Source organism: Scaptodrosophila lebanonensis, unplaced genomic scaffold, assembly GCF_003285725.1.
Source record: "Scaptodrosophila lebanonensis strain 11010-0011.00,11010-0021.00 unplaced genomic scaffold, SlebRS2 tig00000072-arrow-pilon, whole genome shotgun sequence".
Taxonomy (NCBI): Eukaryota; Metazoa; Arthropoda; class Insecta; order Diptera; family Drosophilidae; genus Scaptodrosophila; species Scaptodrosophila lebanonensis.
The window spans coordinates 1,233,318-1,252,961 of record NW_022060558.1 but is presented as its reverse complement, the minus strand read 5'-3'; the positions used below and the strand labels follow the sequence as shown (position 1 = coordinate 1,252,961).

The 19,644-nt window shown below is 37.1% G+C and overlaps 3 protein-coding genes across 3 annotated transcripts in view; all 3 read right to left on the bottom strand.

Moving 5' to 3' along the window:
- The window catches only part of LOC115625394 (pneumococcal serine-rich repeat protein), a 73,062-nt gene that overhangs the window by 24,703 nt on the left and 28,715 nt on the right, over positions 1 to 19,644 (bottom strand). Inside the window, exons 3-7 of the mRNA XM_030520433.1 lie at positions 9,554 to 9,699; positions 8,415 to 8,830; positions 8,324 to 8,337; positions 7,883 to 8,275; positions 5,750 to 7,741 (exon numbers count right to left, since the gene is read on the bottom strand). Of these exons, the coding sequence (XP_030376293.1) occupies positions 5,750 to 7,741; positions 7,883 to 8,275; positions 8,324 to 8,337; positions 8,415 to 8,830; positions 9,554 to 9,678 (2,940 nt within the window). The 5' untranslated portion in view covers positions 9,679 to 9,699. The remainder of the gene's footprint in view (positions 1 to 5,749; positions 7,742 to 7,882; positions 8,276 to 8,323; positions 8,338 to 8,414; positions 8,831 to 9,553; positions 9,700 to 19,644) is intronic.
- On the bottom strand, positions 13,791 to 14,701 carry LOC115625196 (protein ABHD11-like). Its single transcript, XM_030520163.1, has one exon. It carries the CDS (start codon positions 14,680 to 14,682, stop codon positions 13,816 to 13,818), a length of 867 nt encoding a protein of 288 aa, XP_030376023.1. The 5' UTR covers positions 14,683 to 14,701; the 3' UTR covers positions 13,791 to 13,815.
- On the bottom strand, positions 16,155 to 17,081 carry LOC115625393 (protein ABHD11-like). The gene has a single exon (XM_030520431.1). It carries the CDS (start codon positions 17,079 to 17,081, stop codon positions 16,155 to 16,157), a length of 927 nt encoding a protein of 308 aa, XP_030376291.1.

Sequence of the window (19,644 nt, the reverse complement as noted above, 5' to 3'; positions counted from 1 at the left end):
TTATTAACTAATACTTAACAACTAATACTTCTAATAAGGATGTCGACCACCGATTGGTTATTCCAATAATGCCACAAATCAATGCTAAATAAAAATGTATTATTACAAAAATATTTGCTACATCTAGCCACAATCTGATTTATGATATAAATATTTCTATATGTTATTTATAAGTCAACGAACGGGTTCAAAACAAACTGATCGCTCTGAAAAAACACAATACAAGTTATGCCTATTAAAAATTAATTTAAGACATTCGCCAATTAATTATACTTTTTGCTTTGCAACAAAATGTAATTGCAAACATTCTGAAATGATAATTCAATTAAGGAACAGTAAATAACAATGAATAGTCTTAAGATGCTATGTTTATTGTTTGCCAAATTCATATAAAACTGCAAATCAGATGAAGAGAAAAGCAAATAATACATTACGTATTAACAAAGTTTTATAAATTTTATATTAACTTCTTATCAATCAAACTATTATTTATCTTTAAATATTCCAAATATTCCATGAGTCAAAATTCAGCTTAGTTTCACAAAATTAAAATACATTTTGTTGCTGATTTTAAAAATAGATATGAATAGTACCAAAGTTAACAATAATAAATATTTGTAATTCAATGGAATTTAAAAATAATATCGTTTGTTTGAAGCTTAAATTGGTATTCAGAACATGTCTAATTAACAAAATTTGCCCAAAAATAACTCCCTCTTCCGTGCATTCCCCACGACCTCCTCACCACTGTGCGTGCCAGCTACTTAGGCGCCTCATCATCCTCAGCGTCATTATAATTTTTACAGCACAATGACACACATACCACAATGCGAGCCAAAGCGAAGCTGCTATATAAAGCACTACATATATGTACGCACACAGTGATATTTTTAGTATAAACAAAAATACATACAGACAGCCCGAGGAGACTGAGAGCAACTAGGGAGAGCAACGCATTGGAATAGAAATAGTAGAAATTTACAAATAGCACAATATAGAGCAACCAGTCTGAACAGAAACTAACATAAATTATTACAACACTAACTCATGATCAGAAATACATGCATATATAGTACATACTATATACACACACATGTGTGTGTCTAAGCACAACACGAAATTATCTTGCCGCCTGCTTAAGTAAAAAACGTTTTCTTGTTTGCTTTTGCCACCTTTACATACATATATTAAGCATGAATTTTCATGGATTTCCTGCGAATTTGAAAATCCCAAAGCAACAGACAAATGTCCCATGTATATGAGTACATATGTACATATAGGTATATGTATATATGGCTGTGCAGACTTGATTCATTGATGCGCTACGTCGGTCATTTTTTGCAGAAAACTTCGCACATTTGTTGATTTTTCATTTTTATTCTCTTTTCCTTAAGCAACAACAATAGTACAGCAGCAGAATATCGAAGCCAAAAAACTACTCAGAATATGTGAGACAGCAGCCGCAGCCGCAACAACAACAACAACAAAGCCCCCGAGAATAATATTGTATGTACGTGTATACAAAAAATAAAATACGAAAATTTAAAATTCGCCAACCGAAAAGAATACAGGGCCAGTATGTGTGTGCGCTACAAAATGAAATGCGTTCGGCCATTAAAAAGGATTTTCCACTAAATGTTGCATAAATAAATCAAAATAAAAATGAATAACGATCACGAAAATGAAAACAGCAGAACAACAAAAAGCAGCAACAAATCGAAAGGCAGCCAAGCCAACAAACAAATTATAAGCAAACGCAGTCCAAGCAGGCAGGCGGCCATTTCAAAATAATTGCGCATACGCCACATTGACTCGAGCGAGGCATGCGAAATCGACATATGTACATACACGTATATAATAGTTGTTGCTGCTTTTACGCGTTTTATTCGCTACAGCCATAAAATATACAAAACTGGGCATATTAGCTATACGGAACTTATCAAGTATGGGAGTCTGGAATTAATCAAATTTTTCAATCTTTTGATTTTGATTTTCTCAAAGCTCAAGCGCCATAAGTATAGAAAGATTGATAAGGAAAATTTATACCAAGCTTAACAACCTATCATAACTTTGTGACTAAGAACATATACATAAAACCAAACTATATTTATATAAACATCACAGTAGCTTTATTGATTGAAATGTTAATGTATGTTTGAAACTTTGAAATGGCTTAAAGTTCAAAAATTATTTAGTTTCTCTTTGATTTGTTAACTTAAATTTTCTTCAATATTTGCTCAAAAAAGTATCAAAAATCTTACTATATTTGAGTTTATTTGGAATTGTTTGAAGAGAAGTTCAGAAGCCATCTCAATATCAATGATTTTGACATATTGATAACTTTTTACTTCTATTGTTCAAATTTGATTCAAAATTCGTTCCAGTCGTTCGAGTCCTAATCACACTTTAGACAAGCACTTAGCATAAGCACTAATAAATTCAAAACATTGCTTTTGAGCAGCTAGTCTTACAATACATAAAGAAAAGTTATAACCATTTTACAGAAGGATCAATATTCTGTATGGCTGGACTGACACTGTTATATATCCACTATATATTAAAGTTAATTTAAGAACCATTTAATTAACATTCGTAACGCACTTCAATAAAACTAGCTTCAACGCAGAGTTTTAAATATTCCAAAATATTGTTTAAAATTCGCTTTTACGTTAAAAACAAAAAAAATTATTCTTGTAAAGTAGCCTATTTACATAGATAGGCTTATCTATAGAGTATTTCACAGCCGAGCAAGCTAATTATAGCAACTCTAGAATTTATACTTGTTATAAATATGAAGATTTTATAATTCTTAGCAAACCGCACATAAATCCAGCAAATTATACAGGAAATCGAAATACATATGTATACTCGAACTTTGTAGAGCTTTTAAATGCCAAGAGCAAATCGTAGCCCTGTCCCAAGGGAGGACAGACATTTGCATGTCCATGAGAAACACCATTAGAATTGTGCGCCTATCAAAACGCACAAATTGGCAAGTGATAGGCGCAATCGACTTGCGCATTTGGCCAGATTCATGTGCCAGCCGCTTGGCCAGAAACCGTCAATTGTTTTCATGAACTTATTGTTTACATTACCATTGTTTAAATTTGTTTGTATGGCTGTTTAATGCCGTCAGAAATGTTTATAGATTATCAAAATACTTGAGCAAACGCACAAATGAATGCAAAACAAAGAAAACTCAATACTTGAACATTTATTTACATTTGATGGACTAAATTGCTTGAACAATTGAACGCAAATTAACAGGCGCTATTACTGACGATTTTTATGCCCAAAATGGAAAAAAGGAAGAATGGAAATGGCTTAGCACCATTAGGGAGTGGAAGTCTTAAGCATGAGCTCAGATCTAGTTGGAACGGAGAACGGATCCATGGAACAACTCCTTCCCTAATTTCTAGAATAAGTTCTCAAATAGAACACAAGAATCTTCATCAACTTCGTAAGAATTTGAGGTCTCTTCATACATCAACTACATCAAAAGATTTGAGCATGAATAGCGTACATTAAAATTGAGCCCAGTTCCAAAAATCTTCATCCATAGAAGTTATAAAAGCAGAAATAATATTTTTACTAAGTATGTATTTGATGTGGTCAAACAAACAAGAACTAGAACTAGAATAATACTCAAGCAAAAGTTGAAAGGGAAATATAATTTTTGTGGCTGCTTGTGAAACAACATTGAAGAAGATTGTCTCTTAAACGCTGTGTATTTTTACTGCATAACTAAAGAATCTTTCAAAGAATGCTCCGGGGGTCGTTGTTTCTCTTTTTGGGGCAAACATTGGTGGAGTCCATTCATAAACGATGCTGTTTTGTTAATAAATGCTTACAATAAAGCTATTTTAAACACTTCTCGGGCGAAATACCGTTCGAATCGCGGGCCAACATCATTGAAGGAATGATTTACTGGCCACTAAGCTGTTTACATACATTTTTGGATATTTGTTTGGCAGTAACTGACAATTGCATCACAAAAAGGCTGAGGAATTCCTATCAAACCAACTTTATTAGGTCCCTTACGAATCTGAATATAACCTAAAACTTTACGCTCTAACAACGTTAAAAAAGCAACACTTACTAATACACAAATAATTAATAATAAACTTCCAATTAATGATATCAACAATTCTATATAAAACAAGTACTATTTGTAATAAAATTTACAAATATATGTCTTCATATCATCAGAGCTGCCATCCAAAAGAAATTGTTAGTTTCTCATATTTTGGAAAATGAATTACTTTTATAAGAAGTTGCTCAATACAAGTACTTAGAACAACACATTATTTCTTATGCTAGCTATTTGTTATAGTCAACTGATTTGAATAGATTCAAAGAGGTTTTACGGTAAAAGTGTTTATTTGAAGAGGTCCCTTATAGTTCCTTTTCTGTAACAGAAACATGTATAGGCGTCCATAAGTAATGCAGATGTCGACAGAAATGGTAGAACTGGCGTATGGACTTATACTAAACAGTACGGTTATTTTAGAAAAGCCGCCAAATATCACAATAACAACAATTACAATCATTCAGATGCTTTCTAGGAGAATATTCACTTTGCAAACTACCAAAAATTAAAAAAAAATTTTTTAAATCGACCTTCTCGGACCTAGATACCAATTGGTTATTTTGCAGTTTTTGAGATCCTTGCGTTCATCTAGATAGACAGGCGGACGGACAAAACCGCTTAATTATTTTAATGGATATGGGAGATGTACATAAGTGTTCTTTCTCAATTTCGTACAAATAGATGTGATTTCATCTACATAATGCTGTTTTATTTATATTTTTGTTGCGTTTTAGGCACAAAAACCACTTTTTGTCTATTTGTGTTGATAATAATTGTCCTGATGTGTGTACACTCAAAAAAAGAAGGTCGATTTGAAAATTCCTGCTTAAGTTCGAAATTCCACAGTCCGGTTTTTACGCCCATAGGAGAAGCAAAAGGAAGAAGAAGAGAAAACATGATGTTACAGTTTGTGGGCGTAGTACTGGAGTGAAATTATTTCGAATTGACCGATTTATATAAAATTTAAAACAAATGTAGAAAATGGTATTTATTTAATTAAATTATTTATTTAGATTACGTGATTTATATGCAGCTTTCAAAATGTGGACAGTATTAACGAAATTCTGTAGCGTGAAGGGTCAAGAATATATATAATTTATGGGTTCGGAGATTCTTTCTTCTGCATGTTACACAAGCTTTGCACAAACCTAATATACCCTTTTTTCCCTACGGGCACAGTTTATATTATTGAATAAGATCAATTTACTCAACACATATTACTCTTTAAATTTATAAAATACGAATCCCTAGTCCTTTTCATACTTGAAAGACGAAGAGTAATTAAAAATATGAAGTAAGTATAACATGAAATATATTTAGGCCCATGTTGTTGAGATTTTTCGTTTTTTCAAAAGTCTCAAAAGATTTAATAAATAAATTGTGATTTCCAACAACTTATTGGCTTTTCCTCGCACTTGATGATTACATGTTGTGCTCAATGCTCTCAATGCCGAAATTTCCACCCCATAACGACGCCTGCTTTTGAATTCATCTGAGCGATACTATATAGTATATACTATAGTACGTTGTATATCGTATGTGTTATCTGCTAATCCAATCCCAAGACAATTTGTTACAGGTTGTTTTTGTTTTTTTATGCTATACCATAGAATACCTATTGCAAGTAAGTATGTATGTTTGTATTAGTGTTTTACTCACCTCTTTCTCCCGCTCGAAGTCGCCGGCGCGCACATGGGGATTATAGCCGAACGTTTGTATTGCCGGAATGCGTTTCAGTTGAGGGGCTGTTGCCGACAAGGGCGAGAATGAATTATTTATGCAGTAGCTGCTGCCGCTGCCACCGCCACTTCCCACGCCACGTGCAGTGCAACTCAGATTATGCAACGATGCGGAATGGCCATGTGGCGAGTGCAACGATTGGGTCGAAGAGCTCGCCGATGGCGAGATATCGTTATCCAAATTGTGTATGATAATTGTTTGATCACTGCAGTTGGACAGCAGGTCCTCAGGTAATTTGTTTTGATCGCTGTGGTTACTGTGGTTGTTGTTGCTATTGTGGTTGTTGCTGTTGTGGCTGTGGTTGTGATTATGCTCCTTGCTATTTATAAAAGCATGCGTCACAAAGTCTATAGACTCGTTGCTTTGCCACAAATGCGTTGACGTCTGTGGTTTATTTGCCGATGTAGGCGTTGTAGGTGTTGTGGGTGTATTTACTGTAGCTGTTGTTGTTGTTATTGTTTCCGCTTGTAAACCACTGCAATTATTATTGTTATTGTTATTGCTCACTTTAAGCGGCCCACTTTGTCTATACAACTTGGCCAGCTCCGTTAGTTGCTCATCAAAACTTTTGTAAACACATTGCACATTCTCACGATTCTCGAGATTCTCGCGATTCTCGCGATTCTCACGATTCGCACGGTTCTCATGATTTTCCCGATTCGCGCTCGCATTCAAACGTCTACTCAATGTGGGCGTTAGGCGTGGCACTGCCGCACTATTTGCCACACAAATGCGTGTCGTAAGCGGTTCACTTTTCCAGGCAGCTGCCACAGAATGCAGACGCGTTTCACTTTGCGATTTGTTAGGTATTTCCGCTTCCGTTACCAACGTATGCGGTTTTAGGCGTCCATGACGATCGTAGCGCAGCGTGCGCAGAGGAGCGGGCAACGAATTGAATGTATCCTCGAATGTACAATCATAAACGATGCTGTTGTTGTTGTTCTTGTTCCTGTTGTTGTTAAGGCCATCAAAGGCGTAATAGTTTTGGGCAGCCGAAATAGAACAGCTGTCATCTGTGGGTGTTGCCGTTGTTGTTGTTAGTGTGGGAGACAACGATTTGAGGGGCGGCGGATAACTAAGGGGATAAGGAACTGCTGGCAGACGCTGCTGTGTGGCATGTTGCTGATGCGCCAGGCGACGTGTCTTTAGGGCGGGCTCAGCGTCTTGCTCTGCGCCACTGCTGGCGGTCACTTCAAAGCATATGCGAGGCTTGGGTGGCACCGGCGGCGGATAGCGGCGATAGGCGCAATTGTTGCTGTTGCTGCTGGAACTGCTGCCGTTCTTGCTGTGGCCGCTGGGCTCTTGAGCGTAAGGCCTATAGCTAACTGTGGCTAAAGCTTTATAATGCAACGTTGTTGGTCGTTTTGGTTGCTGTTGTTGTTGTTGCTGTTGCTGCTGTTCCTTCTGTTGCTGTTTCTGTGGCCGCTGTGTTGATTTGTCAATTGTATAACAACAAATTGTTGGCGACACGTCGCGTGTTGTGGGTGACAGCGACAATGCCGCAGAAGCAGAAGCAGAAGTTGATGCCGACGCTGAAGGCGATGAGGCGTATGACGTTTTTCCAAGCGTTTTTGCTTTTAAGGCTTTTCTCGCTGCTGTTGTTGCGCCAGTGGCTGATGTTTTTGGCTGCTGTTGTTCTATTTCTATAACCGGCTGCGACGCAACGTCAACGTCATCATCATCATCATCGTTGATATCATCATCATGGGCATCATTAGCATCGACGAAAACGCGCGTGCCGAAATTTGCTTCTTCTTCAACGGAGACAAAACGATACGACGACAAATCGGAGACTGAATCTGAATCCGTATGCGACCCAAATGGCGGCTGCTGTTGCCCAGCAATGGCGGCATTTGCGTTTAACTTGGCGCTGCCAACTTGTTGCTGGCTCTGTTGTTGTTGCTGCTGATGATGCTCATGCTGCTGTTGTTGTTGTTGTTGCTCGCCACAACAATGCTCGCAGAGCGTGCGCGAGCTTTTTGTAGCGGCGGCTGGGATGCGCAGCTTTTCATTTTGACGCTGTACTGTCTGTTGTTGCTGCTCCTGCTGTTGGTGTTGTTGTTGTTGCAGCTGTTGCTTTGGCATGCGCGCAAAGCAGCTGGACAACGGATCATAATCTTCATCGTTGTTGTTGTTGTTATTATTGTTGTGGTGGTTTTTATGGCTATTGTTGTGTTTGTTGTGGCTGTTGCTCGTCACATTTGTCGTTTGTGGCGCGTGCTGTCTTAACAGCATTGGCGACGCGTTTTTTAGCATTAATTGTGTTGGAGGCGTTTCGCTAGCGTTTCGGACGCGACTCTTATCGTACTCTTCGGTCCAAGATAATTTCTTATAACGCACTCCTCGTCGCAATTGGCTTAACTGCGGTGTTGCTGGCAGCGAGCTGGACAATTTCGTTTCGGCAACATGCCGCCCAGCCAAGGTTGGCAGCAATGTTGCGCGTCGTTTGTTGCTGCTACTGTTGCTGGTTCCCGATGGGATGTTGCTGGGACTGTTGCTATTCTTGGCTGCAATGAAAATAAAGTCATTAACGTTTTCACTGCTCTCGCTTATTTTTAAAACATTGCACAACATTTGTGCATACCTGCAGCTGTTGTTGGGTGTGTTGTTGCTGTTGTTGTTGTGGCTTCTGTTGCCTGCCTACTGCTGCTACTGCTGTCCCATATAAGTTGCTCGCGTAGTTGCCAATTCTCGACGCAATTGCTGTCGTTGTCGCCTTCGTTGTTATTGTTGTTGCTGCTGCTGCTGTTTATGGCTTCGTTTTGTATTGTCGCTGTGGAATTACGCATACAGCAACAATAGAGCACGCGACTGTTGCCGGTGCGATTTGGTCGCTTATTTATATTACTCTCTGGTCGGGCTGGTAATTTACTGGGTGGCGTTGCTGTTTTTACTGAAACAATTGGAGATGTTGTCGTTGTTGTTGCTACTGCTGCTGGCACTATATAGTTGATGTTCTGATTTTGCAGTGGTATATAGTTGTAAGAAATATCGCTGACTCTGTAAAGGACAAGCATAAAATAAATTATCAATATAATCTTCATTTTAAACAAAAGTCATGCGCACAACCTATGCATAAACATTTGTAATAGAGATTCGATAAAAGTTTTCGAAAAAAGGTGCACATGCATTTAGTTAAAACGTTTAGTAAAGAAGCACAGTCAATGCCTATCTATTCTGATAACCGAAACCCAAGAAAGTATTGTTTTATTAAAAAAATGCAATTCTTCTATTTTGCTTATTTCTTTAAAATAAAATTCATATTTCAGAATTGTCAGCTACTATGTTATATTTGGGAACTAATTTATTTATTTATTAATACATTTTTTTTTTTACTTTTTCAGCCACTGTGTTAAATTTGAAAACCAATTGATATAATTAATACATTTTTTTATAACTCATATGCACAATTCAACGAATTTAATTTAGCGCTGAAAGATATGCTAGCAAAATATTTGAGGCACAAAATCAAATTTCGAAAGCAGCCTAGATGTATGCTAAGCATTTTTATTAAACGCAAACAAAACTAAAAGGTGTTAAGCAAAAAATGTTTGCGGCAAAAGTCAAGTAAGGTTTAGAGAATGGCAATTTCCAAATATATTGCTAAATAAATCAAAATACATTTGATTGGAAATGCAGAAAATATTCAAATGAACTCTTATATTTTTAAAAGTTGTTTTGTGTTAATTGATCATGCTAATTAATATTTAAGCTTTTCGTCACCTGTTCCAGCGATTCTTTTGTTCAAGACTCGCATAGAGCGATGATGATTTTGGACCTTTCGTTTCATTTTGACACTTTTGCGTCGCTATGTCATATTTAATGCATTCAAGACGTGCCTCCGGCATTGTGCTTACACTCTGAGCGAGCTGTAGTATTGAAAGAACAGACAGAACATGATTTAATAGATACAATTTTATAATTTGGTTATCGAGACTATAATTAAACATTGAACTTTAGTTTCGGCCAGTCAGCCTCGAAAATACTCAAGTTCAAGGTCTATGTGCGATAGCAATCAGGCACTACATGTACTTCACACAATTCCCTTCATTTTTGTGTGCCTTGGCAATTAGGCGCTATTGTTGAACAATAAATGCCTTAGCGCTATGAAGGCTGCTGACAGGCGCCCGTTGCGCCCCGTACCCCGCGCCCCACCTTGCCCACATACAATGTACATCAAATATGCAGTCTGTTTAATTTTGTATTGCACCGCTGCTTAAATTTATATAAATATCGCAAAATATACAGGTAAGCCAGCTGCAACTGACTAAGGAATACGCTGTACTCAGTGGATATGTTATGAATAATGTTATTAAAGGAAATTACACAAATTACAAATTTAAGTTTTCCAATAATCGGAATTACCATTTTAAAACTATAACCTATAGTTCGATTTACTAAATTCTATGTAGTAATATTTCTTTGGTTTTACATTTTAAAAAATATTTTCATTCTATCAAGCATTTACTCTTCTGAAGCTTTGGTTTTAAGTTTTCCAATAATCGGAATTACCATTTTAAAACTATAACCTATATACTATTTACTATATTTTATATAGTACTATTTCTCTGGTTTTAAATTTTTTAAAATATTTTCGTTCTATCAAGCATTACCTTTTTTGAAGCTTTGGTAGAAATTCAAACTTATATAAGGGTTCCTTAAAATCTTCAACCTTTCTAAATGACAATATTAAAGCAAAAATATTTTAAAAACTTACAACATCTATTAGGAGTCGAAAACTTATTTATGGAACTGGGTTATTGTCCCAATTCATAATTGAGAATGGCAAACTATACAAAAAAAGGCAAATAGAAAATCAAAGTTAAATAGTCTTTAATAGAACCAACCAAGCTAAAAATTAATCATAACTATATGTTTATAATTTTAATAAGGTCTTAAAATTCATATTGTTTTATATACTTTTACAATAAGTTGCTTGGTTTTGTTTAATAATTTCTTCCCTTTAACAAACAATTAAAAAAATAAAGGATAAATCAATTTTCTAAAAGCACATGTTGTGGGACCAATCTTTCGAGTCGTGTTAATTGAGCTTTGGATTGATTATATTTAGTTTGTTTATAATACTACTATACCAAAAGCGAAACATTTTTATTAATTTTGATCCGAGCCTTTGTACTGTTTTGATTTTGAAATCAATTGGCTGTACCTAGTAGAGCTATAGTCTCAACCATTTTGGACTGGAACTGAGTATTACAAAAGAATTCGAATTTTACTTATGCACTGTATACAGGGTATCAAACAAATAAAACTGCATTGACCCACACCAATAATGTTCGGGAGCTACTATATATGGCAACGCTGCAGCATATTTCGAATCGTAATTGAAATGTTAAGTCTCACGCGCTAATTGCATAAACAATGTAAATGGCACCTGGGAGAAGTTGGGGCAACGCATTGAATTTACCTTTTGGTTTGCCTTGCGATGCGGCAAATGTGAAGCAGCTTCGACTTTTATTTCGAGGCATAACCTGTTTTATTTTTAGGCAGCACGACGCACGTCGTGATGTGTTGCATGCGTTGCATGCCCCCGGCACGCGTTCAATGCAGCCCTCAAAGGCTTTTTGATTTGATGTCGACGTTTGTGTTTCTTTCGTTTCATTTTTTATTTTGTTTAATGGTTTTTCGTTTGCTTTTTTTAGCCCTACACAATGCGCGGGAAATACCTCAAGTGTAGCATCCACATCTACTCGTACATATATGTTTAAAGGGGTTCTGTAGAAGTAAATGACCTTTGCTTACATGATATTGGGCCTTTGTGTGAGATGCGTTAATATAAACATAATATTGCTTTATTGGCTGCGAGAGATAGTTGCCACAGATGTTACCATGGCTTTTCACACCTCCATCGCGGTCATTTATTTATGACCTTTCTGCTAAGTGGAAAAGAACTTAGCGGCTTAAAAAGTGAAAGTGAAGAGAGATTAAATGGAACAATCAATAAAACAGTACAATTGAAAATGATCTTGATAGTGATATCATAAAATTTTTACGCTGAGCGTTTAATTTTCACATAATAACAACTAAATGGGCACCAAGGAATAACGAACATGCGAGCATTATTTTTAAACAACTGCTAAAACGCCTTGAAAGCAAAAGGAACTGTTCAAAACTCCCCTATAGCGCATACGAGTATTAACTTAAGCGAGGCTTTTAAAAATATTTGGATCATTTATCATAAAACAAGCAGGATTTATTCCTAAATAAACCGTTCTGAAGATTCGTGGACTTTGGCAATTATCTAAAGCTCTACAATCTCATATATGCAGATAATGTAAGGCTCTTTCTTTCAGTTTTATCCCAGCTATGTAAGGTGCGCGAATAAGTCATGGGAGACGTATATTTCTTATCGCATTATTTTGCAGTATTTTTGCCATTATACTTTCCACAATAATTCGTTCACATGTCTGGCTAATAGCAACAACACTCCAGAAAGTTCCGATATTCTTTATATTCGATACGTTACAATGCAGAAGAGGGAATACATTTTGTAAATAGAACCATCAACTATTATTTGTATAAGATTTTCCATTGAATTTATTAGGTTTCAAATAATTTGTTAGTCAAATTTCCCTTCATGTTTGCTGGACAATGCTTGGATGTCCTTCAAAGTAGAAGGTATTTGTGCAGGCTCCTTTTTAATGCACGCAATATAGCTGTCATGCAATCCATATGACACAAAGTGTTGTTTATGAATAACTTTTTATTAAGTATAAAGGTATTGAACCAAATTGAATATTAATATTTTTGTCAAGCCTGTTAAGAATGCAAAACAGGCACAAAAACATAACGTTCTCATGAAATATGGGTAACGCGGAGACAGTATGCCTTTAAGTTTATTCTCTCTCCATGAGAATAATGTTTATATTGTATTGTTTATATTGTATTGTTTTATTTTGTTTTTATTGTCTTTTTTTTAAATAATTATTCAAATAAAATATCAAGTTTTCAATGCCTTACTAAATAGTATAATAAATTTTAAACTAAATTCAGCAATATATATTCGAAGTACTATGTATATTGAAATGCTGGAGCATAAGACGTTTTCTTTCCACTCCTGATATTTTAAGTATTTTGGTTATTAAATAATTAGAGCCTGCAACTATACAAAATTAATTCTTCTACAAGTTAGTCAACAATGTAACCAAAATCGAGGCATAAGATCCTCTTGAGCCCAGTTATAAAAGTATAACCTGAACTAGAAGAAAATCTTCTATACACCAAGGTAAATATATGCATGGAAAATTTATATTTTGTTTCAAAGGATAATGTCGCATACTTTTGATAGTCCGCTCAGTAAATGCTCGCCATAAAAGTCGACAGCGTTTACGCATCCGCGTAATTAGTGCATGGAAGTCAAAAGCAAAAGAAGCGGCAGACAACGACCTTTTGTTTGATATACACATACGATATAACTTCAGCAACAATTGGCAAGTGTTTGCCGCCGCTGCCGTTATTGTTGTTGTTGCTGCCGTTGCTGCTGGTGCTGCTGTCGTTGACATGCTTTGGCACAGCACGATGCTTGCCATTAAATATGCTTATTTTATTTTAGCTTTTTGTTTGCAGTCATTGTCTTTGGCATGTATTTTGTTACCCAAGTTAGCGGGCAAGCAGACGGGCAGACAGGCGGACAGACAGACAGACAGACGGGCAGGCAGGCGATCTTTTGTTTTCCACACAACAGCAACACACAAGAGATGCTTTCAATGCAGGCGAAAAATTAAATAGCCATCTAGCTATAGTTGGCCACTTTTTCCTTGCATTGGAGTTTTTTGTTTCGGTTTTGTTTAAAACAAAGCTTAATTGATGCCAGGCCATGTTGCTGTTGGCAGCATATCATGTTGTTGCAACAACGAACACCGGCAACACCGGCAACAGCGGCAACAACAGCAACAAGTTGATGTTAATTCCTCTTTTTTTCGTGCAAAAATTAAACCATGCATTAAAAACCCGACAATCTAACACGTTTAATGACTAAACTGCAGCACCAAATTGAGAAATTCTTGCGGCTGTTCCATATGTATTAAATGGCCAGACTGCATCCATTGTAGCTGCATGTTTGGGAAGAATTGTCGGATTTGTGGCTCATCATCTGGCTGTACAAAAGCCGAGTGTTGGCCGGCCAGAAAGAGTGTAGGCCCCATATAGGGTGGCAGACCCATTATCGTATCGTGGTAGTGAGTGAAATCCATCCAGTTATTAAGAATGGCTTGTACATTGACCCGCCAATGGAACTCGCCGCTTGGTAATTTCGTCAGGTTTGTCAATATCAGTTGACTGGAACGCTCATCACCAGTTACCTTATCTAAGTCCGGCTTTATCAGCTGGCGGGCCTGACCCAAAGTCAATTCCGTCGGTATGCTGATGCTCAGCATTGTCTGAAAGACACGCGTCATTTTGTGCATATTGGAGGGCAGTGTTATGGGCGATATATCTGAGATGATCAGGCGATGAACTAGCTGCGGCTGTGTCAGGGCCAGCGTCATCATCACACGCCCCCCGCTGCTGTGTCCCACGCCTATGATCTGCCGCACACCATGCCCATACATCAGGGCCGCCACATCGCTCGCCATATGCAGACTACTATGTTCATTCGTATGCGGACTACCGCCATGATTCCGCATATCCATCGTGAACACATTACGGGTTCCCTGCGCCGCCAGCGCCATGGCAATGCTGCGGAAATTATCCATATTCCCCAGCAGTCCGTGCATTATGAAAATTGGAATGCTGGCATCGGCAACACTGGCGGCCTGCCACAAGGCATAATTCATGGCCACGGGCACAAGCGACCCAAAGCGTCGACATTGCAGCCAACTCCAATATTTTAACATATCCGTTTTCAAATTTTGATTTAAAACTCCAAACGAAACTAAATATCTTACCAATTACCTAACCACTTGTGCATATCGTGGCAAGCGAAGAGCAGCAGCATAAGAGGTGGAGATGTTTTGGAAAGCCGGGGAATCTACCACTGTTCTTCCTTAATATCGCTACCTTACAAGTATGTTTCTCCCTTTTTAAGCAATGACCTTTAAATATAAGATCAAGCCTAACCAATCACATAGATCTTATAGTTCTTAGTGGTGTGGTTTAAAACAAAAAAGTCACAAACTTTGCTTATGTTCAAAACCATTATCTCACCGAAACCCAAACTGCGCTCATAGTGTTCATATTTGATTGTGGGATAATAACTAGGAATGTATTCATACCCTCACTTTAAACTTCAGGCAAATACTTACGTTCATATAAATCTAATATAAGACATGGTCGTAGGCACTACTTACTCCTGAAAGTATTGAATGACTAAACCAAAGCTTAACAATACATACAAGAAATGTTCCAAAGTAAACAGGACTTTAAAAAAAAAACAGAACAAATGGTTTTTTCGCCAAAATCAATTTATTTTATTCAAAATAATCTCCTTCTGCTTCAATACAGCTTTTTGCACGATCCAAAAGCATGTCGAACGAGTGTTTTAGCTCGTTGGTCGGTATGGCCGCCAGTATGCCGGTACAAGCCTTTTGAATGGCCTCTACGTCTGCATAACGCTTTCCTTTCATGGGCAAATGCATTTTTGCGAAAATGTATAAGTCGCACGGTGCCATATCAGGCGAATGCGGCGAGTGGTTAATGGTTAAAATGTGATTTTTGCTCAAATAATCGGTCACAAGCGTCGATCGATTCTGAGCAAATATTGGTCGTCAGTCAATTTGTGCGGAACAAACCGTGCACACACCTTTCGTAAGCCCAAATGTTCGGTCAAAATGCGGTAAATCGATGTTTTCGAGATGTTCAATTCCATTTCCATCAATTTCAATGATGATTTCGGCTGATTTTTGATGAATTCATGCACAGTTTCGATGGAATTTTCGGTGTTCACGAATTTTGATTGGCCCACATGTTGATCGTCATTTATGTCCTCACGACCATTTTGAAAACGTTGAAACCACTCGTGCACTCTGCTACGGGATAGGCAATCATCGCCATAAACTTGTTCCATCAATTGAAACGTTTCGGTAAAAGTTTTACCAATTTTAAAACAAAATTTAATGTTGGCTCTTTGTTCGAAGCTCATTTTCGCACCGATAACACAAACATACTGACACTTAAAACGCAATAACTTCACTTCCAATCGATGAAATGTCATGAAATTCTCACTGGACAATCGATAAAGATAGAAGATTCTAACACACGTGTCGACATATAGAAAAAGTCCTGTTTACTTTGGAACGCACCTTGTACATAGAGATTTCGATTTATCACAGATCACAAACAAAATCAACAACTAAAATTTAGTCAAGACCTATTTATCCTCATTCAGAAAATCGAGGACCAGTTTCAAAAATCCTTCAGGATCCTCATGGTGCATCAAATGACCGGCCTTTAACCATTGCACCTTTGCTTGCGGGAACCACTGGCGTATCCCAGCCATATGTGATGTCTGAAAGAACTTCGAGTGAGTGCCGGCAATGAACAGCACAGGACCCTGATATGGCGACTTAGCCGTAATAGTTTTGTGAACATTGGCTAATTCTGCCCAATTCCTGCGCAAAGCCGGAAAATTACAGACCCAGTAGAATTCACCCGTATTGGAATCTTTACGCAAATTTTTCACTATCATATCGGCACCTGGCGTATTGCGCATGACGAGCTTAAGCTCCCGTAAGGCTAAGGTGCGACCTTCGCGCAGGCTTTTATTGGGCGGCAACTGCATGGTTGAGATGACATCAAAGATTTCTTCTACCACTTTGGCCATGGTTGGCTCCTCCACCATAGATATGTCCACAAATATAGCACGTTCCACCATTTGGGGATAGTGCAGTGAGAATTTCATCATCCCCTTGCCGCCCATACAATGCCCCATGGCGCACACTCTCTTCAGTCCGTGTTGCGACACAAACTCCGCCAAATCGGCAGCCATTAGTCGAGGTGAGTGCTCCGAACAATGTGGACTTTCGCCGTGATTGCGCGCGTCTAGGGAATACACACGACGTCCGGTCTCAGCGGACATGCGATTAGCCATGCTGCGCCAGTTATCCTTACTACCCAGTACACCATGAAGGATAAGAATGGGCGTGCTTAGGTGGTCTGTTTGTGGGTTTTCCGAATGCAGGCGAAAGGCCAAAGTCAAAGGTCTGCTATTTGGTGCATCCTTTGGTGCCTCCAGGGTGTACCGACGGTGTTCGATCTTTTGGCATAGCCGGCAGAAAACTTTGCTGGCCAGCAACATAATAATTTTGTATTTTCACTTCTTTTCCCTTATTAGAGCATAAAACACCGAAGATTTTTTATAGTCAGCTTAATTAAAAGTATCATTATTACATAATTTAAAAAAGTGTCTAAGGCTCCCTTGTTTCAGAAACTATATGAACAGCAAACAATTTTCTCACAACATTGAAAACATGCTATAAAAGAAAACTGAATTAACATTTCTATTTTTATTTAAAAAACGTTTTATGTTTTAAGAAGCTAATCAATTTGTTAAAGAGTTTCTTCCCTTGCAGCCCTTAGTATCCAGTAGTCTAGCTATATGATATCTCCGCTATCCTATTTGAAAATCAAATTGATATCATAGCTGGCAATATACAAACATGAACAATTCTCCCAGACTAGGAAGCAGCAGTGTCTGTCAAACAAGACGAATCGAAAGACATCTTAGGACAGACGATAATGTGACAACTGACAAGTTATACCGCCGCTGAAGGTAAATAAAAGCTATTCATCTTTGAACGCACTAAGTAGTTGCCGAAATGAGATACAAGAGCAACGGCATTCTCTTAATCTGAGATATTCAAGCTACATCTACCTATGATTTTTAAAGAAATATCATGTAATATATCAGATAACCATCTCTAGATCGTACAGTACTTCTTTAGGAGGTCTCACAGCAAACCATTTCGGGTATTCGAGCTAAACAGCGTTTGGCGGACCTTTATTAATATTTATTGAATATGTTAGTCTTTATAATAGACACACACCCTATTTTTCAGGAACATTGGACCAAATTGAACAAAGTAGACTCAATTTTCTAAATCAGATATTAATATCAAGAGAGTTTTGGGATACTTACGAAAATCATCAAGTTGCATTTAAAAAGATCAAAGATTCCAGTAAATATATCTCCTAATTAACAAAGTTACAATTTTTATTTGAATTGCAGATCGACCTTTGCACCCAAATGTTATTAATTGTATCTCAGCGTATTCGTATTTTGTCATTTAAATCCCACAAATACTCAACATTCCTCGCTCAGCACATGTGCTGGCAAGGCAAAATCAAAAATGGTACTAGAGTAATAACACATCTGTCTCGAAATATTAGGCCGCCAGCACCAAAAATATCTTTCAAAATATTTTGCCGCTACAACCAACAGCCAAACCGAACTGAGACATAAAAAAAGTGCATTCTATTTGTATGAATAATACCCCACCTCTGCATCTGTCTGTGTGTGTGTATGTATTTATTTGTGTATATAGAATAAGTATCTACAAGTATATGTATGTAGATGAAAAATGTTTGCCTCGCGAAATGAAAATGTACAATTTTATTTCTCACACGTCATAATTTTAAAACAATCTCTAAAATAATACAACAAAAATTACAATTAAAAATACCAAAGCTGCCGGAATAATAACAGCAATAATTGCAAAAGTTTGTTGTTATTGTTGCTCTTGTTGCTTGTGTCATGCATAGAGAGAAAAGCCTTCCCACCAATTATTTTGCAAAACTATTTGATGCCCTTTAAATAGGATTTAATTGCTTTGTGTAGCCCGTCACATATTTGTGCCTTTGTTTTGAAATAAATGCTCAGAAGTGTCAACAAGAAGTACAACAGATCTGTAAAATGGGCAAACATTTGATTAATTATCATATTTTGTGAGATATGTTGGGGCGCGACCGAAAAGCGACCCAAATTATTTTCTTGCTGTACGTGCATTTGGCCAAAGAATATTCTCTTTAAAATTCGAAAATATTTGTCTTGTACTTGACACAGATTCTCATGTGGAACTATCTCGGAAAACTTTTGTAAACAACTGACAATTTCTCATCAAAATATAATCATCAATTGAGGAAATACTTCAATTTTAGTATTGACGCTAAGCTAAGGTACTTTCATTTTATTTATGTAAAATTAACTTATTGATTCAGTTTTGGAAGTTGCGGCAAATTGTATTATTTATGTAAATTGACCAAAATTAATGACATAAAATATTAATAAATGAAACTATCAGAAAAAATGTAAAGTACATTAAAAAACATAAAAGAAATGGTCAAGAAAATCCACAAAATGGTCCGAAATTTTCGCCAAGTTTAACTATTTAAGATGGCAGAATTGGTAGGCATTTCCAAAAGTATTGTACATCGCATATTGACAGAAAATTTGGAGATGAGAAGGCTGGATGGATTGAATTGGTTCAAAGCAATAAAGTCGATTATAACCACGCAGGAACAGGGAGGAATCGGCTCCATTAAGTTTTTTTGGCGGCAGTTTTGTGGACGAATGTGGAATTTTAAATGATATTCTTCGAAAAAGAACACAAATTGTAAACAACATTTGATTGCTGAAGTCAAGAAGAAACGTCAAAATTTTTCAAACAGAAAATGTTATGTCATTAAATCCTGCACCACATCCGTTATCGCAAGGATCATTTCCTTTTGCCAAACTTGAAGAATGAGCCAGGGGTAAAATATTTGCCAACAATATACAGGATAAGCCAATTAGCTATTTTAAGCAGCTAGGTGTTTCTAACTATAAAAAGGGTGTCGAAGTTACTGAACATTGTTGGAAACGG